This window comes from Mesoplodon densirostris, chromosome 16 (genome assembly GCF_025265405.1).
Source record: "Mesoplodon densirostris isolate mMesDen1 chromosome 16, mMesDen1 primary haplotype, whole genome shotgun sequence".
NCBI classification, from domain to species: Eukaryota; Metazoa; Chordata; class Mammalia; order Artiodactyla; family Ziphiidae; genus Mesoplodon; species Mesoplodon densirostris.
The window spans coordinates 37666423-37689145 of record NC_082676.1 but is presented as its reverse complement, the minus strand read 5'-3'; the positions used below and the strand labels follow the sequence as shown (position 1 = coordinate 37689145).

Below are 22723 nucleotides of genomic sequence, written 5' to 3'. Positions count from 1 at the left end.
ACTCCAGTGGGGGGACCTCTGTGGTATAATTGTTCTCCAGTTTATGAGTCACCCACCCAGCAGTTATGGGATTTGATTTCACTGTGATTGTGCCCCTCCTACCGTCTCATTATGGCTTCTCCTTTGTCTTTGGATGTGGGGTATCTTTTCTGGTGAGTTCTAGTGTCCTCCTGTTGATGATTGTCCAGCAGCTAGTTGTGATTCTGGTGTTCTCGCAAGAGGGAGTGAGAGCACGTCTTTCTACTCCACCATCTTGGTTCCTCTCCGATATTTTGGTTTTGATTTGCATTTCCCTGATGGTTAGTGATGTAGAATATCTTTTCACTTATGTTGGAGGGCAGAGGGAACAAAAAGCACCCACTGAACTGAGAAAGCATCTTGAGACTGAAAACTAGGCAGGCAGCTCCAGATAATCAATGGATCAGTTTATTATAGGGTAATTTACTCACAGGATGGGATCTGGATCAGGCAGACAGTGATCCGGGAGCATTCATACCTGTACTGTGCACCACCGAGGGGCCACTGGGACAGTTTTATAGTTAACTTAGGGTATGGGGCTAGGTGCTTGGAGACAGGACGTGCATTCTTACGTCAAGATTTATGAACGGGTAACTAGTCCTGTGGGCGCTGGGAATATGTCAGTGAAGGTTTCCATCACTGGGGACTCACAGAGCATGGAGGCCACCTGGTCCTAATGGTTATTAACACTATTGATTACAAAGCCCTTGATGACACAGAAGTGATTTACTGCACAGTACAGTTCTGGGTAGGATCAGCCGAAGGACAGGAGAAGCTGTAAGGGCCCAGTACTGTGGCAGTGATGTTAACAGCCACAGATTCCACTCCTGTCCGTCATTTTTCCACGTAGACCCTAGGGCTAGATATCGAGAGGTGGCTTTTGTATCCCGAACAAAGGGTTCCTAGTAAACAAAAGTATAGTAAGAACTATGGTTCTCCATTTACCTGGGAGAGAAGTAAGCCAGTGCGTGAAGCATCAGCAAAGGGGATTTCATCCATTCGATTAATGACTGTTTTCATGTGGGAGTGTTAATCAGTTATGTTGGAGTCACGTGAAGGTGTAAATGCAGCATTCCTGCCCAGTTAAGGTGCGTGTCCTTCCCTGTGAGGCTGTCAGCATATCTAAGGCCATATGGTTTTGCAGCACCACCTTTCTCGTTTGAGTGGTTTCCTGGTTTCCTGGAGAGATGGGAGTCATTCAAAGCTGATGGGGTAAATTGCTAACACCTGGATTTCTAGTTTAGCACTTACACTGGTTTTCTCGTTTGTCGGCCATTCCCACCATGACATACTATGATGGGCCCACCACCTGGACTCAATAGCAGGAAGGTTATAGGGAACTCCTAGTAAAGAGGTGTATGTACGGCCCAGAAGGGAAGGCACGTTGGCCCGTCCGCTCATAGGGCAAATAAGGCCACAGATAAGCTCCACATTTCCAGATCCCTTGTTTGGGAGCCATGAAGTCGCCTGTTCTATAGGAAGCTGCTTCCGTTCCTGTCCATTCATCATTTGATATGTTGTGAGTTCCTCAGCAGACTTCAAAGGGAAGCCCCGCATACATCTGTGATTTGTTTGGGTGTGGTTGGTCCTTCCTATGCAGGTGGGGGCTCTGGACATCAAGACTCCTTGTGCAGCCCCCAGCCACACTAAGCCATCCCAAATATAAGCTGTGGGAGTCCAGGGATTACTTGACCAGTTTTGCACCAGGGAAAAAACATATTGTTTAGAGTCACTATAATCAAACAGAACTTTCATGTATAGGAACTGGATCACCAAGGGGATTTTTGGTCACCAAGCCATTGTCCCGTTCTGTGGGACAGATGAACTGTCCACAGCATCTACTCTGCATTGGAGACAGGCCGCAGGCCCAGCACTCAGAGCGATTGTGGACCTTCACATATGTTGAGGCCCGGGAGAGGAGGACATTTCTGGTAACCAGAGCCAGGGAGTCTATGAGACACAAACTATGAGTGATAAGACAGATGTTTTAGGGGTGAAAGATAGGCAAATCCTCATTTGTGAGTAGCACTGTAGCTGTTTGATCACTGTTGGCCAAAACCACCCTTGGTTTTGTCCTTTTTCCTGGCAGGTGGTAGGACTCATTTTGTCCTTTAATGTCTTCAGTACTCGGGGCCTCAGCAGGAACCCACTTGAGTAAACCCACTTCAGCTGCTTGTGCTAATGCTTTGGAGAGGAGATTTGGGTCTGAGTGGGGCCTATTACCATATAAAAGGCCTGATTGAGGGAAGGCAATACCCAGGCAAGTCCCATGCCCCAAAGGATTAGGATACCAAGCCACCTGGGAGGGGGAGACCAATTTAAATGCTAATGAATTACAGTAACACTAGGTCAGAGGTCCTGTGGCAGTGGCTAAAGGAGACCTTCTTACAGGATAGGCTTAAGGCCTCCCTTCTGAATCTGCACTCTCAGGCTCTTGGTGTCTGGTCAGGTAGCCATTCATCTGCAGATTGTCATCCTGGGGACAGCATTTAATCATCTGATAGTTTCAGACCTCTTAACGTGGAGGGAGTGGGGAGGGGCCAACCTCTTAACGTGCAGTCAGGAGATGGGGCTTTTAATGTGGCTTCTGACATGTTGACATGCTCTATAAGGCCAGCCGTGGTGGGATTGTATGGTAGGTGGAAAGTTCAAAGTATTTCTTGGGGTTTCTGCCCACTCTTGTATTTCACATCCAGTGAAATGATTCCTTGTTCATGTCAGTTTGGGCTGGTGTTCCATACATAACTTCCAATTTTGACAGGCCTTTGATTGTTGCAGCCTAGTTGGTTTTCTTACTGGTAAAGGTTTGCATCAGTCTAGTGGCTGTGTCAGCACAGGTTGGAGTATATGTATGTCCTTCTGACACTGGCAAAGGCCCTATGTAGTCCGCTTGTCATCTGGTAACTGGATGGTCAGAGCGTCCAGCGTACCCTGGGGTGTGTCGAAGAGGGTGGCACTTCAAAGGACACTGAGGACCGTCCTTATCTGTGACTCAGAGGTCCGTGTATTGGAGAGGCAAATGCCGCTTTTTTACTATTTCCCAAGTTTTGGGGCCTCTGTGTCCCGACTTTCGGTGGAACCAGTCCGCCATGTCAGAGGGGGTCTGTAATTCTTCCAGCAACAAAGCTCTTGCTAATGCAACTGCTTCGTGATGACCAGGCAGAGTTGACAAGTGCCATAAGGTCATGCTGGCACCTGGTTGCGTGTAGGCAGTCCAAATATCAGCTCTCAATTCAGCCCCCCACAGAGGTTTATTTAATATTTCCTGATTATTTTGATGCCAAGTGGCAAGCTTGAGGGGCATGGGTTTGTGGGTAATCACCAGCCACGTGGCTCTGGGTTCTGCCCACTGACTACTTTGTTCAGTCCCTTGAACCAGATGACATCCGGAGCCAAACAAACAGCTGTGGAGGACCGCCGAGTGGCTTGGCCCTAGAGCTGACATCGTGTATCATGTATTAGCAGGGGGCATCCCTGTATCTTCCTGTACCTGTGGTAGAGGGGGTGCAGCAGGTGATGTTGCGGGGGTCTTTGGTGGGTCGCTGTAGGTCACCGGCCCTAATCAGGCATGCACCTCCCGGGAGAGGGTGCTCTTCTGCTGAGTAAGCTTACACTTTGTAAGGTGCTCAGTCGCGCCCAGGTAGGAATTCTGTATGTCAGCCGGTAGGTCGGTCGTCAGACCCTTGGTTTGTTGTAAGGCTAGATAAACTGCTGACAGTTGTTTTTCTTTAGGACCATACCGGTTCTCTGCCCCTTTCTGTTACTGAGACCAAACTCCTAGCAGGACTTATTTCCTATCTTGTTGCTGCCAGAGCCTCCACCCAAACCCATCTGGATATATACTTAAATCCAATTCGCAACTTGCATCTGGTATTAACACCCTCAGTCCTTGGACAATCAGCTTGGCCTTTGCAGAAGCCTCTTGTTGTGGGGTATTCCAGTCCCAGATTGTTCTCTTTTTCATTAAAGCATATAGTGCTTTTAATATCTGGGCAAGGTGGGGAATAGAAGGGTGCCAGTACCCTAGCAGACCTATAAAGACCTGTAGTTCTTTTACATGTCAGGGCATGGGATACACCTGTGTTTTATCAAAACAGCCTCAGGCATCACTTTAGTCTTGCCAGACCAGGTAACTCCAAAGAGCTTTACTGACTGTCTCCATCCTTACACCTTGTTGGCGTTTGCCTCCCATCTCTGTGCTTTTAAATGTTCCTGAAGAGGTGTAGTGGCTTGGGGAAGAGAGTGCAAGGCATCACAGCTTGACATGTCATCCATGTAAGGGTAGAGAACTAAAGAGGGAGGGAAAGCTCAGTTCTCCAAATCCCAGGCCACCATCCCATGACATACAGCAGGACTATGCAGACAACCTCGGGGTAAGACAGTAAAAGTCTGTTGTCTCCCATCCCACGTGAAGGTGAACTGGTCCTGGGACTCCTTATCTAAGGGTGTGCTGAAAAAGGTATTAGACAAACCTAAGACACAGTGATCTGTCTAAAGGGAAGAGGAATTGGATCCAGGGGTTGGGCTGTTTGGAACTGCTGCATAGATAGGGAGGTGTTGCCTTGTTTAATTCCCTGTAATCTACTATCATGCCAGGTTTGGTTTTTTCACCAGCCACATGGGACTATTTAGCGGGCTTTGTGCGGGTCTTTTAACCTCCACCTTCCCTAATTCCTTGACGGTAGCTGTTATTTTTTCCTGTCCCCCAGGTAGGTGATATTTTTTATTGCCACCACTCTCCACGGGATAGGCAACTTTACAGGGTCCCGTTTACCATGATCCACCATTGCAGGCTTGACTGCTCGGATCCATAAGTGGAACTCGCTCATGGTGGTTATGAGGTCCAGGTCCTGTAGGACATCCACACCCAAAATATACTCAGGTATGGGGAAAATATAAACCAGAAAGGGACGAGCAGGGTCTGGGGGGTGAGGGGGTCTTCCAACTTGTAAATACAGGCTCACTTGTTTCATCCTCACCTCTGGCCTCCATATCCATCAGTGGCTTGTATTTCCCCTTGGAACTTGGTTGGATTCCCATAAATCAGGGTGCACTTGGCACAGTGTCTGTTAAAGCCAGGACAGTCTGTTTATTGGTGTGGGACTAATAAATAGTTCAGTATGGGACCTCCAGTTGCCCCCTGTTGCCCGCACCAAGGAGCAACCTTGACTTCACCCCTAACCCCTAGGAGTGGGGTGTATGCACCCCTGTTCTTTATCTTCCTGCCCCTGTGGAGCATAAGCTTAAGCCTGTTCCTGTTTTTCTCTTGCTGTCAGAAGAGTAAACTATTTCATTGGGTAATGCTTTCCATGAGGTTAAAAGGATCGGATTAGGTTATCTATATTCTTCTTACGGGTTCCAGCTAATACTGGGTCTTGCCATAATTGTGGGAAATTCTAGTTGGGCCCCTTTGTTTAGTTTCCTCACTTTTTGGTTTTTTTCTCTTTGCCTTTATCTCCCCTTCTATTTCCCTTATGCCAGATCTTTTCAGTTTTGCTTAGATCAGCTATCATGGCCGCCCCGTCTGAATGAGTCGATTAACCATTGGGGCCAAAACTGAAACTAAGGTCCCGTGCCAAGCTCCTAGAGTAGACTGCAGGATAGCATCCCTTATGCCTGTTGTAAATAACTCCTCATCAAGTTCTCGGAAACTAGGAGCATAGGTAGCACGCTTTGTTCCCACTTCCCCTCGCTATTTCTTGTAACTCTTGCGTAGATGCCCATCTTCAGGATGGGGACGGCGCATCCCCCTCATTTGGCCCAGCCTTGTGTATACCTGCACGTATCTGGTCAATCAAGGTGGCTATAGCCACCCTTGGGTTTCTCCCAACCCAGCTGCATACAAATGTTGCTGGAGGGTGGGCTGTGCTGTGACCAAGGCCATTTTTGACGTTTCTGGCTCATTTAACATAATACCATTTCTCCCAGTATCCCATAAACGGAGCACCCAGGCTGCAATTCCTTTCCTACTCTTTTGTTTAAACCTGCCTGTGAATTCTAACTCGGTGGAGAAATATCCCTGCACAGTTGTGTCTTGGCTTCTAGGGATCTCCTCTCAGTTATCTCCTGGCTCCCTAGTGGCCTGTGTTGTAGTTTGGATGAGAGGTCTTGCCTGCAGGTCTTCCTCCTCTAGAGTTATGTCCACATCTTCTGACATGTAGTTATCCCAAGGATCCCACCTCTTGAAGTCCCAGTTCTCCTGTGAAAAGGTCCTCACGTTTGAATGGAACAGCCTGTGGCCCTGCATTTTAGGCATCTTACATGTTATCACTTCAACATGTTCTTCCTGTTGTATTGTCTTTAACATATGTCTGAAGTGGTGGAACATGCCATCTGGACATCCCTTTCTAATGCCGGCGCTTCTTTAGTTCCCTGTTGAGCTGTAATTCTTTCTCTGTGCCAATCATTAGAGTGCATAACAAAGGTCATGCAGTGCAATAGCTTACTTTGTTTTTCCACTTTTTGCTTTCCCACCACTTCAGTTGATATATCTAATAAGCCCTTTGGTGTTTTGGGGGCATCCCTGTACTCACACACTGGCTGGAAGTGTTCCCTAAGCCTAGCCAAATCACTGCATGTGGAAGTGGCTGGCCAGCCTAGGATTTCCCCTACCATCAATGGGCTTTACTGTCCCTTTACCCATTCCTGGGTCGTTCTCAGTTTCCTGACTGGCTTGCCAATTGTTGGATGGAGGGAATGAAAAGTGCCCACTGAACTGAGAAGGCATCATGAGGCCAAAAAATGAGGCAGGCAGCTCTAGATAATCAATGGATCAGTTTATTATAGGGTAACTAAACAGGGTGGGATTGGCCAGACAACAATCTGGAAGCATTCATTGCTGCACTCTGCACAGCAGAGGGGCCAATGGGACAATTTTATAGTTAACCTAGGGTATGCGGGTAGGTCCTTGGAAACAGGGCGTACATTGCTAAGTCAAGATTTATAAATCGGTAACGAGTCTCATGGGTGCTGGGAATACACCAGCGAAGGTTTTCATCATTGTTTGGGGACTAACGGAGCATAGAGGCCACTGGTCCTAATGATTATTAAACACTATCTATTAACCACAAAGCCCTGACGGCAGAGAAGATTTACTGCACAGTACAGTCCTGAGTAGAGTCAGCAGGACAGGAGAAACTGTCCTGACTTATGATGGTGTCACTTATGCTAACAACCATACAGTGTACCTGTTGGCCATCTGTATGTCTTCTTTGGAAAAATGTCTCTTTAGAGGCTCTGCCCATTTTTTAATTGGGTGTTTTTTTTTTTTTTTTTTTTTTTTTGCGGTATGCGGGCCTCTCACTGTTGTGGCCTCTCCTGTTGTGGAGCACAGGCTCCGGATGCGCAGGCTCAGCGGCCATGGCTCACGGGCCCAGCCGCTCCGCGGCATATGGGATCCTCCCGGACCGGGGCACGAACCCGTATCCCCTGCATCAGCAGGCGGACTCTCAACCACTGCGCCACCAGGGAGGCCCAATTGGGTGTTTTTTATAAACTATTGAGTTGCCCATTTTTTAATTGGGTGTTTTTTATAAACTATTGAGTTGTATGAGTTCGCTGTGTATTTTGGATATTAAGCCCTTATCAGATATATGATTTGCAAATATTTTCCCCCATTCCATAGATTGCCTTTTCATTTTGTTGATGGTTTCCTTTGCTGTGCAGAAGCTTTGATGTAGTGTCACTTGGTTTTTGTGCTTTTGTTGCCTTTGCTTTTGGTGTCAAATCCAAAAAATCATTGCCAAGGATGATGTAAAGGAGCTTACACCTGTTTTCTTCTAGGCATTTTTATGGTTTCAGGTTTTACATACAAGTCTTTTATTTTCCTTTCAGTTTTATTGAGATGTAATTGACATACAGCACAGTAGAAGTCTGAGGTGTACAGCACAGTAGAAGTCTGAGGTGTACAGCATAATGATTTCACTTACGTACATCATGAAATGGTGACCACAGTAAGTTTAGTGAACATCCATCATCTCACATAGATACAGAATGAAAGAGATGGAAAAGAAATATATTCTTCCTTGTGATGAGAACTCTTAGGATTTATTCTCTTAACAACTTTCATATGTAACATATATCAGTATTAATTATATTTATCATGGTGTATGTTACGTTCCTAGTACTTTATGTCTTGTATAACTGGAAGTTTGTACCTTTTTTTTTTAAAGTTGGCATTTTTCCACATGACAAACCTTCCCTACACCATCAACTAAGGAGCAGTCAGTGATGTTAAAACACACTGAATATAATTAAATGTTCTACATGGAAGCATAATATCTTCTTAATATTCACATTCAACAGTTAAGAAACTATTATTTCATCTATTTCCTCGAACAGGCTGTGCTGTATACTCCACTGCCTTCTTTTCCTTTTGTGGTATATATATATATTTTTTTACATCTTTAGTGGAGTATAATTGCTTAACAATGGTGTGTTAGTTTCTGTTTATAACAAAATTAATCAGCTATACATATACATATGTTCCCATATCCCCTCCCTCTTGTGTCTCCTTCCCACCCTCTCTATCCCACCCCTCCAGGCGGTCACAAAGCACCGAGCTGATCTCCCTGTGCTATGAGGCTCCTTCCCACTAGCTGTCTACCTGACGTTTGGTAGTGTATATATGTCCATGCCTCTCTTTCGCTTTATCACAGCTTACCCTTCCCCCTCCCCATATCCTCAAGTCCATTCTCTAGTAGGTCTGTGTCTTTATTCCTGTCTTACCCCTATGTTCTTCATGACATTTTTTTTTCTTAAATTCCATATATATGTGTCAGCATACAGTATTTGTCTTTCTCTTTCTGACTTACTTCACTCTGTATGACAGACTCTGGGTCCATCCACGTCATTACAAATAGCTCAATTTCATTTCTTTTTATGGCTGAGTAATATTCCATTGTATATATGTGCCACATCTTCTTTATCCATTCATCCGATGATGGACACTTAGGTTGTTTCCATCTCCGGGCTATTGTAAATAGGGCTGCTATGAACATTTTGGTACATGTCTCTTTTTGAATTATGGTTTTCTCAGAGTATATGCCCAGTAGTGGGATTGCTGGATCAAATGGTAGTTCTATTTGTAGTTTTTTAAGGAACCTCCATACCGTTCTCCATAGCGGCTGTACCAATTCACATTCCCACCAGCAGTGCAAGAGTGTTCCCTTTTCTCCACACCCTCTCCAGCATTTATTGTTTCTAGATTTTTTGATGATGGCCATTCTGACTGGTGTGAGATGATATCTCATTGTAGTTTTGATTTGCATTTCTCTAATGATTAAAGATGTTGAGCATCCTTTCATGTGTTTGTTGGCAGTCTGTATATCTTCTGTGGAGATATGTCTGTTTAGGTCTTCTGCCCATTTTTGGATTGGGTTGTTTGTTTTTTTGCTATTGAGCTGCATGAGCTGCTTATAAATTTTGGAGATTAATCCTTTGTCAGTTGCTTCATTTGCAAATATTTTCTCCCATTCTAAGGGTTGTCTTTTGGTCTTGTTTATGGTTTCCTTTGCTGTGCAAAAGCTTTTAAGTTTCATTAGGTCCATGTGTTTATTTTTGTCTTTATTTCCATTTCTCTAGGAGGTGGGTCCAAAAGGATCTTGCTGTGATTTATGTCATAGAGTGTTCTGCCTATGTTTTCCTCTAAGAGTTTGATAGTGTCTGGCCTTACATTTAGGTCTTTAATCCATTTTGAGCTTATTTTTGTGTATGGTGTTAGGGAGTGATCTAATCTCATACTTTTACACGTCCCTGTCCAGTTTTCCCAGCACCACTTATTGAAGAGACTGTCCTTTCTCCACTGTACATTCCTGCCTCCTTTATCAAAGATAAGGTGACCATATGTGCGTGGGTTTATCTCTGGGCTTTCTATCCTGTTCCATTGATCTATCTTTCTGTTTTTGTGCCAGTACCATACTGTCTTGATTACTGTAGCTTTGTAGTATAGTCTGAAGTCAGGGAGCCTGATTCCTCCAGCTCCATTTTTCGTTCTCAAGATTGCTTTGGCTGTTCAGGGTCTTTTGTGTTTCCATACAAATTGTGAAATTTTTTGTTCTAGTTCTGTGAAAAATGCCAGTGGTAGTTTGATAGGGATTGCATTGAATCTGTAGATTGCTTTGGGTAGTAGAGTCATTTTCACAATGTTGATTCTTCCAATCCAAGGACATGGCATATCTCTCCATCTATTTGTATCATCTTTAATTTCTTTCATCAGTGTCTTATAATTTTCTGCATACAGGTCTTTTGTCTCCTTAGGTAGGTTTATTCCTAGATATTTTATTCTTTTTGTTGCAATGGTAAATGGGAGTGTTTTCTTGATTTCACTTTCAGATTTTTCATCATTAGTGTACAGGAATGCCAGAGGTTTCTGTGCATTAATTTTGTATCCTGCTACTTTACCAAATTCATTGATTAGCTCTAGTAGTTTTCCGGTAGCATCTTTAGGATTCTCTATGTATAGTATCATGTCATCTGCAAACAGTGACAGCTTTACTTCTTCTTTCCTGACTTGGATTCCTTTTATTTCCTTTTCTTCTCTGATTGCTGTGGCTAAAACTTCCAAAACTATGTTGAATAAGAGTGGTAAGAGTGGGCAACCTTGTCTTGTTCCTGATCTTAGTGGAAATGGTTTCAGTTTTTCACCATTGATGTTGGCTGTGGGTTTGTCATATATGGCCTTTATTATGTTGAGGAAAGTTCCCTCTATGCCTACTCTCTGCAGGGTTTTTATCATAAATGGGTGTTGAATTTTGTCGAAAGCTTTCTCTGCATCTATTGAGATGATCATATGGTTTTTCTCCTTCAGTTTGTTAATATGGTGTATCACGTTGATTGATTTGCGTATATTGAAGAATCCTTGCATTCCTGGAATAAACCCCACTTGATTATGGTGTATGATCCTTTTAATGTGCTGTTGGATTCTGTTTGCTAGTATTTTGTTGAGGATTTTTGCATCTATGTTCATCAGTGATATTGGCCTGTAGTTTTCTTTCTTTGTGACATCCTTGTCTGGTTTTGGTATCAAGGTGATGGTGGCCTCGTAGAATGAGTTTGGGAGTGTTCCTCCCTCTGCTGTATATTGGAAGAGTTTGAGAAGGATAGGTGTTAGCTCTTCTCTAAATGTTTGATAGAATTCGCCTGTGAAGCCATCTGGTCCTGGGCTTTTGTTTGTTGGAAGATTTTTTATCACAGTTTCGATTTCAGTGCTTGTGATTGGTCTGTTCATATTTTCTATTTCTTCCTGATTCAGCCTTGGCAGGTTGTGCATTTCTAAGAATTTGTCCATTTCTTCCAGGTTGTCCATTTATTTTTATTTTTTTATTTTTTTTCTGGTACGTGGGCCTCGCGCTGTTGTGGCCTCTCCCGTTGCGGAGCACAGGCTGTGGGTGCGCAGGCTCAACGGCCATGGCTCACGGGCCCAGCCGCTCCGCGGCATGTGGGATCTTCCCGGACCGGGGCACGAACCCGTGTCCCCTGCATCGGCAGGCGGGCTCTCAACCACTGCGCCACCAGGGAAGCCCCAGGTTGTCCATTTTATTGGCATAGAGTTGCTTGTAGTAATCTCTCATGATCTTTTCTATTTCTGCAGTGTCAGTTGTTACTTCTCCTTTTTCATTTCTAATTCTATTGATTTGAGTCTTCTCCCTTTTTTTCTTGATGAGTCTGGCTAATGGTTTATCAATTTTGTTTATCTTCTCAAAGAACCAGCTTTTAGTTTTATTGATCTTTGCTATCGTTTCCTTCATTTCTTTTTCATTTATTTCTGATCTGATTTTTATGATTTCTTTCCTTCTGCTAACTTTGGGGTGTTTTTGTTCTTCTTTCTCTAATTGCTTTAGGTGCAAGGTTAGGTTGTTTATTCGAGATGTTTCCTGTTTCTTAAGGTAGGATTGTATTGCTATAAACTTCCCTCTTAGAACTGCTTTTGCTGCATCCCATAGGTTTTGGGTCGTCGTGTCTCCATTGTCATTTGTTTCTAGGTATTTTTTAATTTCCTCTTTGATTTCTTCAGTGATCACTTCGTTATTAAGTAGTGTATTGTTTAGCCTCTATGTGTTTGTATTTTTTACAGATCTTTTCCTGTAATTGATATCTAGTCTCATAGCATTGTGGTCAGAAAAGATACTTGATACAATTTCAATTTTCTTAAATTTACCAAGGCTTGATTTGTGACCCAAGATATGATCTATCCTGGAGAATGTTCCATGAGCACTTGAGAAAAATGTGTATTCTGTTGTTTTTGGATGGAATGTCCTACAAATATCAATTAAGTCCATCTTGTTTAATGTATCATTTAAAGCTTGTGTTTCCTTATTTATTTTTATTTTGGATGATCTGTCCATTGGTGAAAGTGGGGTGTTAAAGTCCCCTATTATGAATGTGTTACTGTCGATTTTCCCTTTTATGACTGTTAGTATTTGCCTTCTGTATTGAGGTGCTCCTATGTTGGGTGCATAAATATTTACAATTGTTATATCTTCTTCTTGGATCGATCCCTTGATCATTATGTAGTGTCCTTCTTTGTTCCTTCTAGTAGTCTTTATTTTAAAGTCTATTTTGTCTGATATGAGAATTGCTACTCCAGCTTTCTTTTGGTTTCCATTTGCATGGAATATCTTTTTCCATCCCCTTACTTTCAGTCTGTATGTGTCTCTAGGTCTGAAGTGGGTCTCTTGTAGACAGCATATATATGGGTCTTGTTTTTGTATCCATTCAGCCAGTCTGTGTCTTTTGGTGGGAGCATTTAGTCCATTTACATTTAAGGTAATTATCGATATGTATGTTCCTATTCCCATTTTCTTAATTGTTTTGGGTTCGTTATTGTAGGTCTTTTCCTTCTGTTGTGTTTCTTGCCTAGAAAAGTTCCTTTAGCATTTGTTGTAAAGCTGGTTTGGTGGTGCTGAACTCTCTCAGCTTTTGCTTGTCTGTAAACGTTTTAATTTCTCCATCAAATCTGAATGAGATCCTTGCTGGGTAGAGTAATCTTGGTTGCAGGTTTTTCTCCTTCATCACTTTAAATATGTCCTACCACTCCCTTCTGGCTTGCAGAGTTTCTGCTGACAGATCAGCTGTTATCCTGATGGGGATTCCCTTGTGTGTTATTTGTTGTTTTTCCCTTGCTGCTTTTAATATGATTTCTTTGTATTTAATTTTTGACAGTTTGATTAATATGTGTCTTGGCGTATTTCTCCTTGGATTTATCCTGTATGGGACTCTCTGTGCCTCCTGGACTTGACTGACTATTTCCTTTCCCATATTAGGGAAGTTTTCAACTATAATCTCTTCAAATATTTTCTCAGTCCCTTTCTTTTTCTGTTCTTCTTCTGGAACCCCTATAATTCGAATGTTGATGCGTTTAATGTTGTCCCAGAGGTCTCTGAGACTGTCCTCAGTTCTTTTCATTCTTTTTTCTTTTCTTTTTTTTTAAATAAATACATAAATTTATTTTAAAACATAAATTAAAAAATGCAGAACTTTAGTTCACAGGCCATACGAAAAACAGTCAGCAGACCAGCTTGCCAATCCCTGGTCCATGTGATTCCTACTCTGAGGACCGGCACCACAGAATAGTATATGAAGATGCTTTTTATGGGACTTCCCTGGCAGTTCAGTGGTTAAGACTGCACAAGTTCGATCCTTGGTCAGGGAACTAAGACTCTGCCTGCATCATGGTATGCCCCCCACCCACAAAAGCCTTTTATTTTAAGGTGCTACCCTCAGGTATGAGGATGACACATATGCACACTTCCCATAACAGTAGGTATAAGAGCTGCTGATTACAGGGAGCTATTAAACAACAAAATCTAAAAAACCAGTTCCTTACTTTTACTGGCCATACTTCTAAGTACCTGGTAACTAGAGAACATTTCTATCATTGGACAGTCCTGTGTTATATCTGATAGGAGGGGTATTTATTCAGTACGTCATCACAAACCAGAATAATAATAGTTCCAACAAAAGGTTCACGTGTTTATTACTGAGCTACACAGTGGGCAGTGATGAGGAAAGATCAAAAAAAGAGGAGAGCATAAAACGCAGGCAGACGTTCCAGACACTATTGGTGTTTTGATCATGTGTGACACTTCATATGTGAGGCTTGTTATAGACCCAGCTTGGTTCTTCTCCAATGTCTTCTCTTAGAGTTGTACCTGATTTTATTACCAGTTTTCATTCGAATCCATTGAGGAATGGGGCGATTCTGCTTTTGTTTCTTGGCCAGGAATCGCTTGATCCTGAAAGTCTTGTGAGAAGACATGGCGAGGAGCAAATCCAGCACCACATAGGATGGTGGACAAGAGAACAGAGCTCATTCTTTTTTCTTTCTTCTGCTCTGCAGTAGTTATTTCCACTATTTTATCTTCCACGTCACTTATCCATTCTTCTGCCTCAGTTATTCTGCTATTGATCCCATCTAGAGTATTTTTCATTTCATTTATTGTGTTTTTAATCATTGCTTGATTCATCTTTAGTTCTTCTAGGTCCTTGTTAACTGTTTCTTGCATGTTGCCTATTCTATTTCCAAGATTTTGGATCATCTATACTATCATTATTCTGAATTCTTTTTCAGGTAGACTGCCTATTTCCTCTTCATTTGTTAGGTCTGGTGGGTTTTTATCTTGCTCCTTCTCCTGCTGTGTGTTTTTCTGTCTTCTCATTTTGCTTATCTTACTGTGTTTGGGGTCTCCTTTTTGCAGGCTGCAGGTTCGTAGTTCCCGTTGTTTTTGGTGTCTGTCCCCAGTGGCTAAGGTTGGTTCAGTGGGTTGTGTAGGCTTCCTGGTGGAGGGGACTAGTGCCTGTGTTCTGGTGGATGAGGCTGGATCTTGTCTTTCTGGTGGGCAGGTCCACGTCTGGTGGTGTGTTTTGGGGTGTCTGTGGACTTTTTGTGATTTTAGGCAGCCTCTCTGCTAATGGGTGGCGTTGTGTTCCTGTCTTGCTAGTTGTTTGGCATAGGGTGTCCAGCACTGTAGCTTGCTGGTCGTTGAGTGAAGCTGGGCGCTGGTGTTGAGATGGAGATCTCTGGAAGATTTTCGCCGTTTGATATTATGTGGAGCTGGGAGGTCTCTTGTGGACCAGTGTCCTGAAGTTGGCTCTCCCACCTCAGAGGCACAGCACTGACTCCTGGCTTCTCAATTTGGGATGATTCGTTGTCTATTCATGTATTCCACAGATGGCGGAAGTTTGTACCTTTTGACTACCTTCATCCAGTTCCCCCTCATCTCTGGTAACCGCAAATCTGATCTCATTTTCTATGAGTTGGTTTGTTTGTTTTTGAAGTACAATTGACCTATAACACTGTTAATTCATGTTACACAGCATAGTGATTTGATATTTCTATACATTTCAAAATGATCACCACAATTGATAAGTCTAGTTACCATCCATCACCATACAAAGATATTACATAGTTATTGACTATATTCCCCATACTGTACATTTCATACCCATGACTCATTTTTTTAAAAATTTAATTTATTTATTTTTGGCTGCATTGGGTCTTCGCTGCTGCGCACAGGCTTTCTCTAGTTGCAGCAAGCAGGGGCTACTCTTCGTTGCGGTGCACGGGCTTTCTTATTGCAGTGGTTTCTCTTGTTGTGGAGCATGGGCTCTAGGCACACGGGCTTCAATAGTTGTGGCACGTGGGCTCAGTAGTTGTGGCTCGTGGGCTCTAGAGCGCAGGCTCAGTAGTTGTGGCACACAGGCTTAGTTGCACCGCGGTGTGTGGGATCTTCCCGGACCAGGGCTTGAACCCGTGTCCCCTTCATTGGCAGGCGGATTCTTAACCACTGCACCACCAAGGAAGACCGACTCATTTTTTTTGTAACGGGAAGCTTGTACCTCTTAATCTCCCTTACCTATTTCTCTCCTCCCTGCCACCCTTCTCCCCTCTGGCAATCACCTGTTCTCGGTATCTGTAACTCTGTTTCTGTTTTGTTATGTTTATTCATTTTTTTCTACATTCCACATATAAGTGAAATCATATAGTATTTTTCTTTCTCTGACTTATTTCACTTAGTATAATGACCCCTAAGTCCATCCATGTTGTCAGCAAATGACAAGATTTCATTCTTTTTTATAGCTGAGTAATATGCTGCATACATTCAAGTCTTTAATCCATTTTGAGTTAATTTATTGTGTGTGGTGTAAGATAGTGGTCCAGTTTCATTCTTTTATTTGCAGCTGTCCAGTTTTCTCAGTGCCATCTATTGAGGAGACTGTCCTTTCCTCATTGTATATTCTTGGCTCCTTGATTGTATACTTGACCATATATTTGTGGGTTAATTTCTGGGTTCTCTATTCTGATTCGTTGATCTGTGTCTATATTCATGCCAATACCGTACTGGTTTTTTTTTCCTAAATTGAAGTGTAGTCGATTTATAATATTATATTAGTTTCAGGTATACAACATAGTGATTCAATATTTTTACAGATTATGTTCCATTTAAAGTTATTATAAAATATTGGCTACATTCTCTGTATTGTACCTCTTAATCCCCTCCCTCTATCTTGCCCCTCCCTTCTTCCCCCTCCCTACTGGTAACCATTGTGGTGTTCTCTATATCTGTGAATCTGTTTCTGTTTTGTTGTATTTGTTAATTTATTTTTAAATTCCACATATAAGTGATATACAGAATTTGTTTTTCTCTATTTCACTAAGCATAATACCCTCCAAGTTTCTCCACATTCTTGCAAATGGCAGAATTTCATTCTTTATGGCACAGTAATAGTCTGTTGTGTATGTATGCTACATTTTCTTTATCCATTCATCTATCGATGGACACTGAGGTTGCTTCAGTATCTTGTATATTGTAAATAATGCTGCTATGAACATTGGAGTGCACGTATCTTTTCAAATTAGTGTTACTTCATTTTCTTCACATATATACCCAGGAGTAGAATTGCTGGATCATATGGTAGTTATATTTTTAGTTTTTTGAGTGACCTTCATTACTGTTTTTCCATAGTGGCTGCATCAATTTACATTCCCACCAGCAGTATACTAGAGCTCCCTTTTCTCCACATCCTTGCCAACATTTGTTATTTGTGTTCTTTTTGATGATGGCCTTTCTGATGGCTGATGGATGTGAGGTGATATCTCATTGTGGTTTTGATTTGCATGTCTCTGATTAGCAATGTTGAGCATCTTTTCATATGCCTGTTGGCCATCTGTATGTCTTCTTTGGAAAAATGTCTATTCATGCCTTCTCCCCATTTTTTTAATCAGGTTTTTTTTGTTTTTTGTAGCGGTACGCAGGCCTCTCACTGTTGTGGCCTCTCCCGTTGCAGAGCACAGGCTCACGGGCCCAGCCACTCCACGGCATGTGGGATCTTCCCGGACCGGGACATGAATCTGTGTCCCCTGCATCAGCAGGCGGACTCTCAACCACTGCGCCACCAGGGAAGCCCAGTTGTTTGTATTTTTGATGTTGAGTTGTCTTAGCTGTTTATATGTTTTTGGATGTTAATCCCTATCAGTCATATCATTTGTGAATATTTTCTGTCATTCAGTAGGTTGTCTTTTCATTTTGTCAGTGGTTTCCTTTGCTGTACCAAAGCTTTTAAGTTTAACTAGTCCTATTTATTTATTTTTTATTTTGTTTCCTTTGCCATAGGAGACAGATTTTTAAAAAATTGCTAGTTTTTTTGGCTGGGCTATGCAGCTTGTAGAATCTTTGTTCGTTCCCTGACCAGGGATTGAACCCGTGACCCCTGCAGTGGAAGGACAGAGTCCTAACCACTGGACTGCCAGGGAATTCCCCTACAATTTATGTCAAAGAGTGTTCTGCCTATGTTTTCTTCTAGGAGTTTTTTGGTTTCTGGTCTTACATGTAGGTCTTTAATTGATTTGAGTTTATTTTTGTATATGGTGTGAGAAAATGTTCGAATTTCATTCTTTTACATATAGCTGTCTGGTTTTCCTAGCACCACCTATTGAAGAGATTTTGTCTTTTCCCTTTTGTATATTCTTACCTCTGTTGTCATAGATTAATTGACCATAAGTTTGTGGGTTTATTTCTGGGCTCTCTGTTCTGTTTCATTGATCTATGTGTCTGTGTTGTTGCCAGTACCTTACTGTTTTGATTAGTGTAGCTTTGTAGTAGAGTCTGAAGTCTGGGAGCTTCATACCTCTGGCTTTGTTCTTTTTTCTCAAGATTGCTTTGGCTAACAACTACTGAGCTTGCGCATCTGGAGCCTGTGCTCCACAACAAGAGAGGCCGTGACAGTGAGAGGCCCGTGCACCGCGATGAAGAGTGGCCCCCACTCGCTGCAACTAGAGAAAGCCCACGCACAGAAACAAAGACCGAACCCAGCCATAAGTAAATAAATAAAAAAAAAAAAAAAAAAAAAAGATTGCTTTGGCTATTCACGGTCTTTTGGGCTTCCATACAAATTTTAGGATAGTTCATTCTGTTTCTGTGAAAAGTGCTGTTGGAATTTTGATAGGGATTGTGTTGAATCTGTAGATTTCTTTGGGTAGTATGGACATTTTAACAGTATTAATTCTTCCAATTCATGAGCACAGAATATCCTTCCATTTATTTGTGTTATCTTCAGTTTTTTTTTCCATTAATGTCTTATAGTTTTCAGTGTGCAGGTCTTTCACCTCCTTGGTTAAATTTATTCTTAGGAATTTTTAAATTTTTGATGCAATTGTAAATGGGATTGTTTTCTTAATTTTTTTCCTGATAGTTCATTATTAGTGTATAGAAATAGATGTTCATATATTGATTTTTTTGGGGGGGGTGGCATGCCACATGGCTTGTGGGATCTTAGTTCCCTGACCAGGGATTGAACCCGCGCCCTTGGCAATGAAAGTGCGGAGTCCTAATTACTGGTCTGCCATGGAATTCCCTGTATATTGATTTTGTATCCTGCAGCCTTACTGAATTTATTAGTTCTATTAGTTTTTTGGTGGATTCTTTAAGGTTTTCTTTATATAAAATCATGTCATCTGCATATAGTGACAGTTTTACTTCTTCCTTTCCAATTTGGATGCTTTTTATTTTTATTGCCTGACTGCTCTGACTAGGACTTCCAATACTAGGTTGAATGAAAGTGACGAGAGTGGGCATCCTTGCCTTGTGTTTGATCTTAGAGGAAGAGCTTTCAGCTTTTCACCATTGAGTATGATTTTAGCTGTGGACTTGTCATATATGGCCTTTATTATGTTGAGGTGTGTTCCCTCTATACCCAGTTTGTTGAGAGTTTTTATGAGTGGATGTTGAATTTTTTCAAATGCTTTTTCTGCATCTGTTGAGATGGTCATGTGATTTTTATCCTTTTTTTTTTTTTGCGGTATGCGGGCCTCTCACTGCTGTGGCCTCTCCCGTCGCGGAGCACAGGCTCCGGACGCGCAGGCCCAGCGGCCATGGCTCACGGGCCCAGCCGCTCCGCGGCATATGGGATCCTCCCAGACCGGGGCACGAACCCGTATCCCCTGCATCGGCAGGCAGACTCTCAACCACTGCGCCACCAGGGAGGCCCTATCCTTTTTGTTAATTGTGTATATCGCATTGATTACTTTGTGGGTGTTGAACCATCCTTGCATCCCTGACACTGGCATCTTGTGCATTCCCTGTTTTAACCTAACAGATATCACCATTATGCACCCATTTCGTCAAGGCAGAAACTGAGTCATCATAGATGCTTCCCTCCTCTCCTTTTAGTCATTTACTACTGTGCCTTCGGCATCTTTCTTTTGTCCTCCTGGATACTGCCTGGGTTTAAGCATCATATCCTATCATGATTGGCAGAAGAATCTCCTAAACTGGTCTCCCCACTTCCAGACTTTCTTGTCGTGTTTGTCCTCCTTGTGTTGGCTGCAGAGAGATCTGCAACCAGATCTGATGCTTTACTCCCCTACTGAAAACCCGTGGCTCTCCATTGTGCTGTGCCCCCTGCTTCCTTTCCAGGCCCATCTGCCATGCACTCTGTGCACCTGTGTTATCACAATGGTTGCTGCTCCTCACCCCAGGCTTCCCTGCACTCACCTACCTCCTGGTCTGTCCTTTGACAGCTCTGGGAAAGCTGCCTCTTCTCCCTCCCTTTCTCTCCATCTGTTGTAGATGTTCCCCCATCTGCCTCTAGCATGCTGCTTAGTGACCAGGGTGGTAGAGAATGGTTGTGTTTGGGTTTGAATTCCAGCTCTGCTACTTCATAGCTTTCTGAGTTGTTATTCTCTAGGCCTGTTTTCTACGTGGGTCGGGTGAATGAACAATGCTCCTTTGCAGTGTGGAGAATACAGTTTTCACCTTACCTCCTCAGGTTACTTATTCATCCATCAGGAATCAGCTCAGCATTTACCTCCCTGAACCAGGCCCCTCTCCCCAGGGTTATGTTCTAATAGTACTGGCTAGTGCGTGTCTAATTTGTGCAAAATATTTTCCTAAGTATTTTGCATGTCATTTAATCCTCACGAGATCTACCATTTTCCAGAAGTGTAGACAGAGGCTGAAGGGCCAGTGCTCCCGCCACTGGTAAATGATGGAGGTGGGATCCTGAACCTGGAGCCTGGCCTGAGAAGCCTGTTCTCTTAACTGCTGCCTCTACCTTATCAGCTTGTTCATTTACTCATAGCAGTTTTAACCTTTTGTTGCATAAATAAGCAGTTAGGTGACATGTGAAATGTCTGGCTTGCTGCCTGGCATGGAGGGATTCAGAAAATGTGGAATGAACAGTTCTTGTTCCCTGGCAGCCTCGAGGACATGAGGGCCCTCAAAGGGAAGTGTTTTCTTCTGGATTCCTTGCTGCCGGAGTTGCTCGTGTTTCCTGCCCGAACAGATCTGCATGAACATCCACTGTACCAAGCTGGTCACCTCATCCTACAAGACAAGGTAGGGTGGATGGGTGTTAAAGGGAGGGGCGGGAGGGGAGCGATCGGCCTGGGGTCCCTTTCAGCCGCCCCCGTGCTCTGCGCTGCCAGGCAAGCTGTCTCCCGGCCGTGCTGCTGGCTCCACCTCCAGGTTCCCATGTCATCGACGCATGCGCTGCCCCAGGCAATAAGACCAGTCACTTGGCTGCTCTTCTGAAGAACCAAGGGTGAGTGCCATGGTCAGACAGAGGAGTGGGGTGGGGTCTGATCCTATATTTTGTAAGAAGAAATAAGGAACTCTTAACTCCAGTAGGTCATGAAGGCTGAAAGGCGGCCTTCCCTTTAAATATTTCCTCCTGGACCTAGGGCAGTTCCTAAGCTTCCCAGTGGGTTACACGTGTGAGATGTGAATCCCTTAGCCCTTGGGGCAGAGGGCCCTGGGCAGTTATTTCTAACCACTGCCCTTTATTTTTTTTAACTTTGTTTTAAACTTCACGTGACTCACTTTAATTGTTTGTTTTAATTTATTTTTGGCTGTGTCGGGTCTTAGTTGTGGCACACAGGGTCTTGGTTGAGGCGTGCAGGATCTTTCGTTGCAGCGTGGGCTCTGTGGTTTGAGGCACGCGGGCTCTCGTTGAGGCGCGCAAGCTCGGTCATTGTGGTGCACGGGCTGAGTTGCCCTGCAGCATGTGCGACCTTAGTTCCCTGACCAGGGATCGAACCCACGTCCCCTGCATCGGAAGGTGGAATCTTTACCACTGGACCACCAGGGAAGTCCCCCACTGACCCTTTTTAAATATTAATTGAGAATTTAAAGACATTGAAGTGTGATTTTCTGTGTGTCCTGACTTCAAGTACGTGTTACTGTGTCAGCCTGTGGGCTCTTATGTGTTGCGTAAATTCTCAGTTCACCTCAACTCTGCCCTCCTCCCTAGGAAGATCTTTGCCTTTGACCTGGATGCCAAGCGGCTGGCTTCTACGGCTACCCTGCTGGCCCGGGCCGGGGTTTCTTGCTGCGAGCTGGCTGAGCAGGACTTCCTGGAGGTCTTGCCCTCAGACCAGCGTTATCGTCAGGTCCAGTACATCTTGCTGGATCCTTCTTGTAGTGGCTCTGGTGAGATGGGCGAAAACGCGGCCGAGGGCCCCACAGATCCAGAGCAGCCTTAGAGCGGGGATAGAGGGGTGTGGCGGAGGTCATTCGTTTTGGCCTCGGGTTTAGTTCTGGCTCAGGTTATCCTGTGAATGGTCAGGTGTGCTCATCTGTATGTGGGGATTTCATTCGAAATCAGGCAGTGTGTGGTGAAAGCACTCTTCCCTAGGGATGCTGACCAGACAGCTGGAGGAGCCCGGGACCAGCGTACCGAGCCAGGAGCGCCTGCGAGCACTGGCTGCCTTCCAGCGGCGGGCGCTGAGCCTCGCGCTCACGTTCCCCGCCCTGCGGCGCCTCGTCTACTCCACGTGCTCCCTCTACCAGGAGGAGAACGAAGACGTGGTGCAAGCCGCCCTGCAGCAGAGCCCAGCAGCCTTCAGGTAGTCGGTGTCCACCAGGGTCTTGGGGCAGGGGCCGCCCTCTTACCTAGAAGCCCGTTCCATTTCCTCTCTGCAGGCTGGCTCCTGTCCTCCCCTCCTGGCCACACCGAGGCCTTGGCACTTTTCCAGGTGCTGAGCACTGCCTCCGGGCTTCCCCTGAGACCACTCTCACTGGCGGCTTTTTCATTGCTGTACTTGAACGGGTAGAGGTGCCAAGGTGAGTGAGCAGGGGGGCCTGCCTGGAAGACGCTGGAGGATTGGGGCACATCTAACTCACTCTTCTTTTCTTCCAGCTCCGTCTCACAGGCTGAAGCATCAGCCCCAGAAGTTACACCCAACCCAGCCCCAAAGAGAAAGAAGAGG

General features: G+C 43.9%; 2 protein-coding genes across 2 annotated transcripts in view; one reads left to right on the top strand and one right to left on the bottom strand.

Annotated features, from left to right (window-relative positions):
* NSUN5 (NOP2/Sun RNA methyltransferase 5) overlaps positions 1-22723 on the top strand; it is a 32350-nt gene that overhangs the window by 8663 nt on the left and 964 nt on the right. Inside the window, 6 exon segments of the mRNA XM_060120125.1 lie at positions 20714-20852; positions 20942-21057; positions 21766-21944; positions 22150-22360; positions 22437-22577; positions 22654-22721. Coding sequence (XP_059976108.1) covers positions 20714-20852; positions 20942-21057; positions 21766-21944; positions 22150-22360; positions 22437-22577; positions 22654-22721 — 854 coding nt within the window.
* LOC132476367 (large ribosomal subunit protein eL39) lies at positions 13977-14319 on the bottom strand. Its single transcript, XM_060078269.1, has one exon. It carries the CDS (start codon positions 14273-14275, stop codon positions 14120-14122), a length of 156 nt encoding a protein of 51 aa, XP_059934252.1. The 5' UTR covers positions 14276-14319; the 3' UTR covers positions 13977-14119.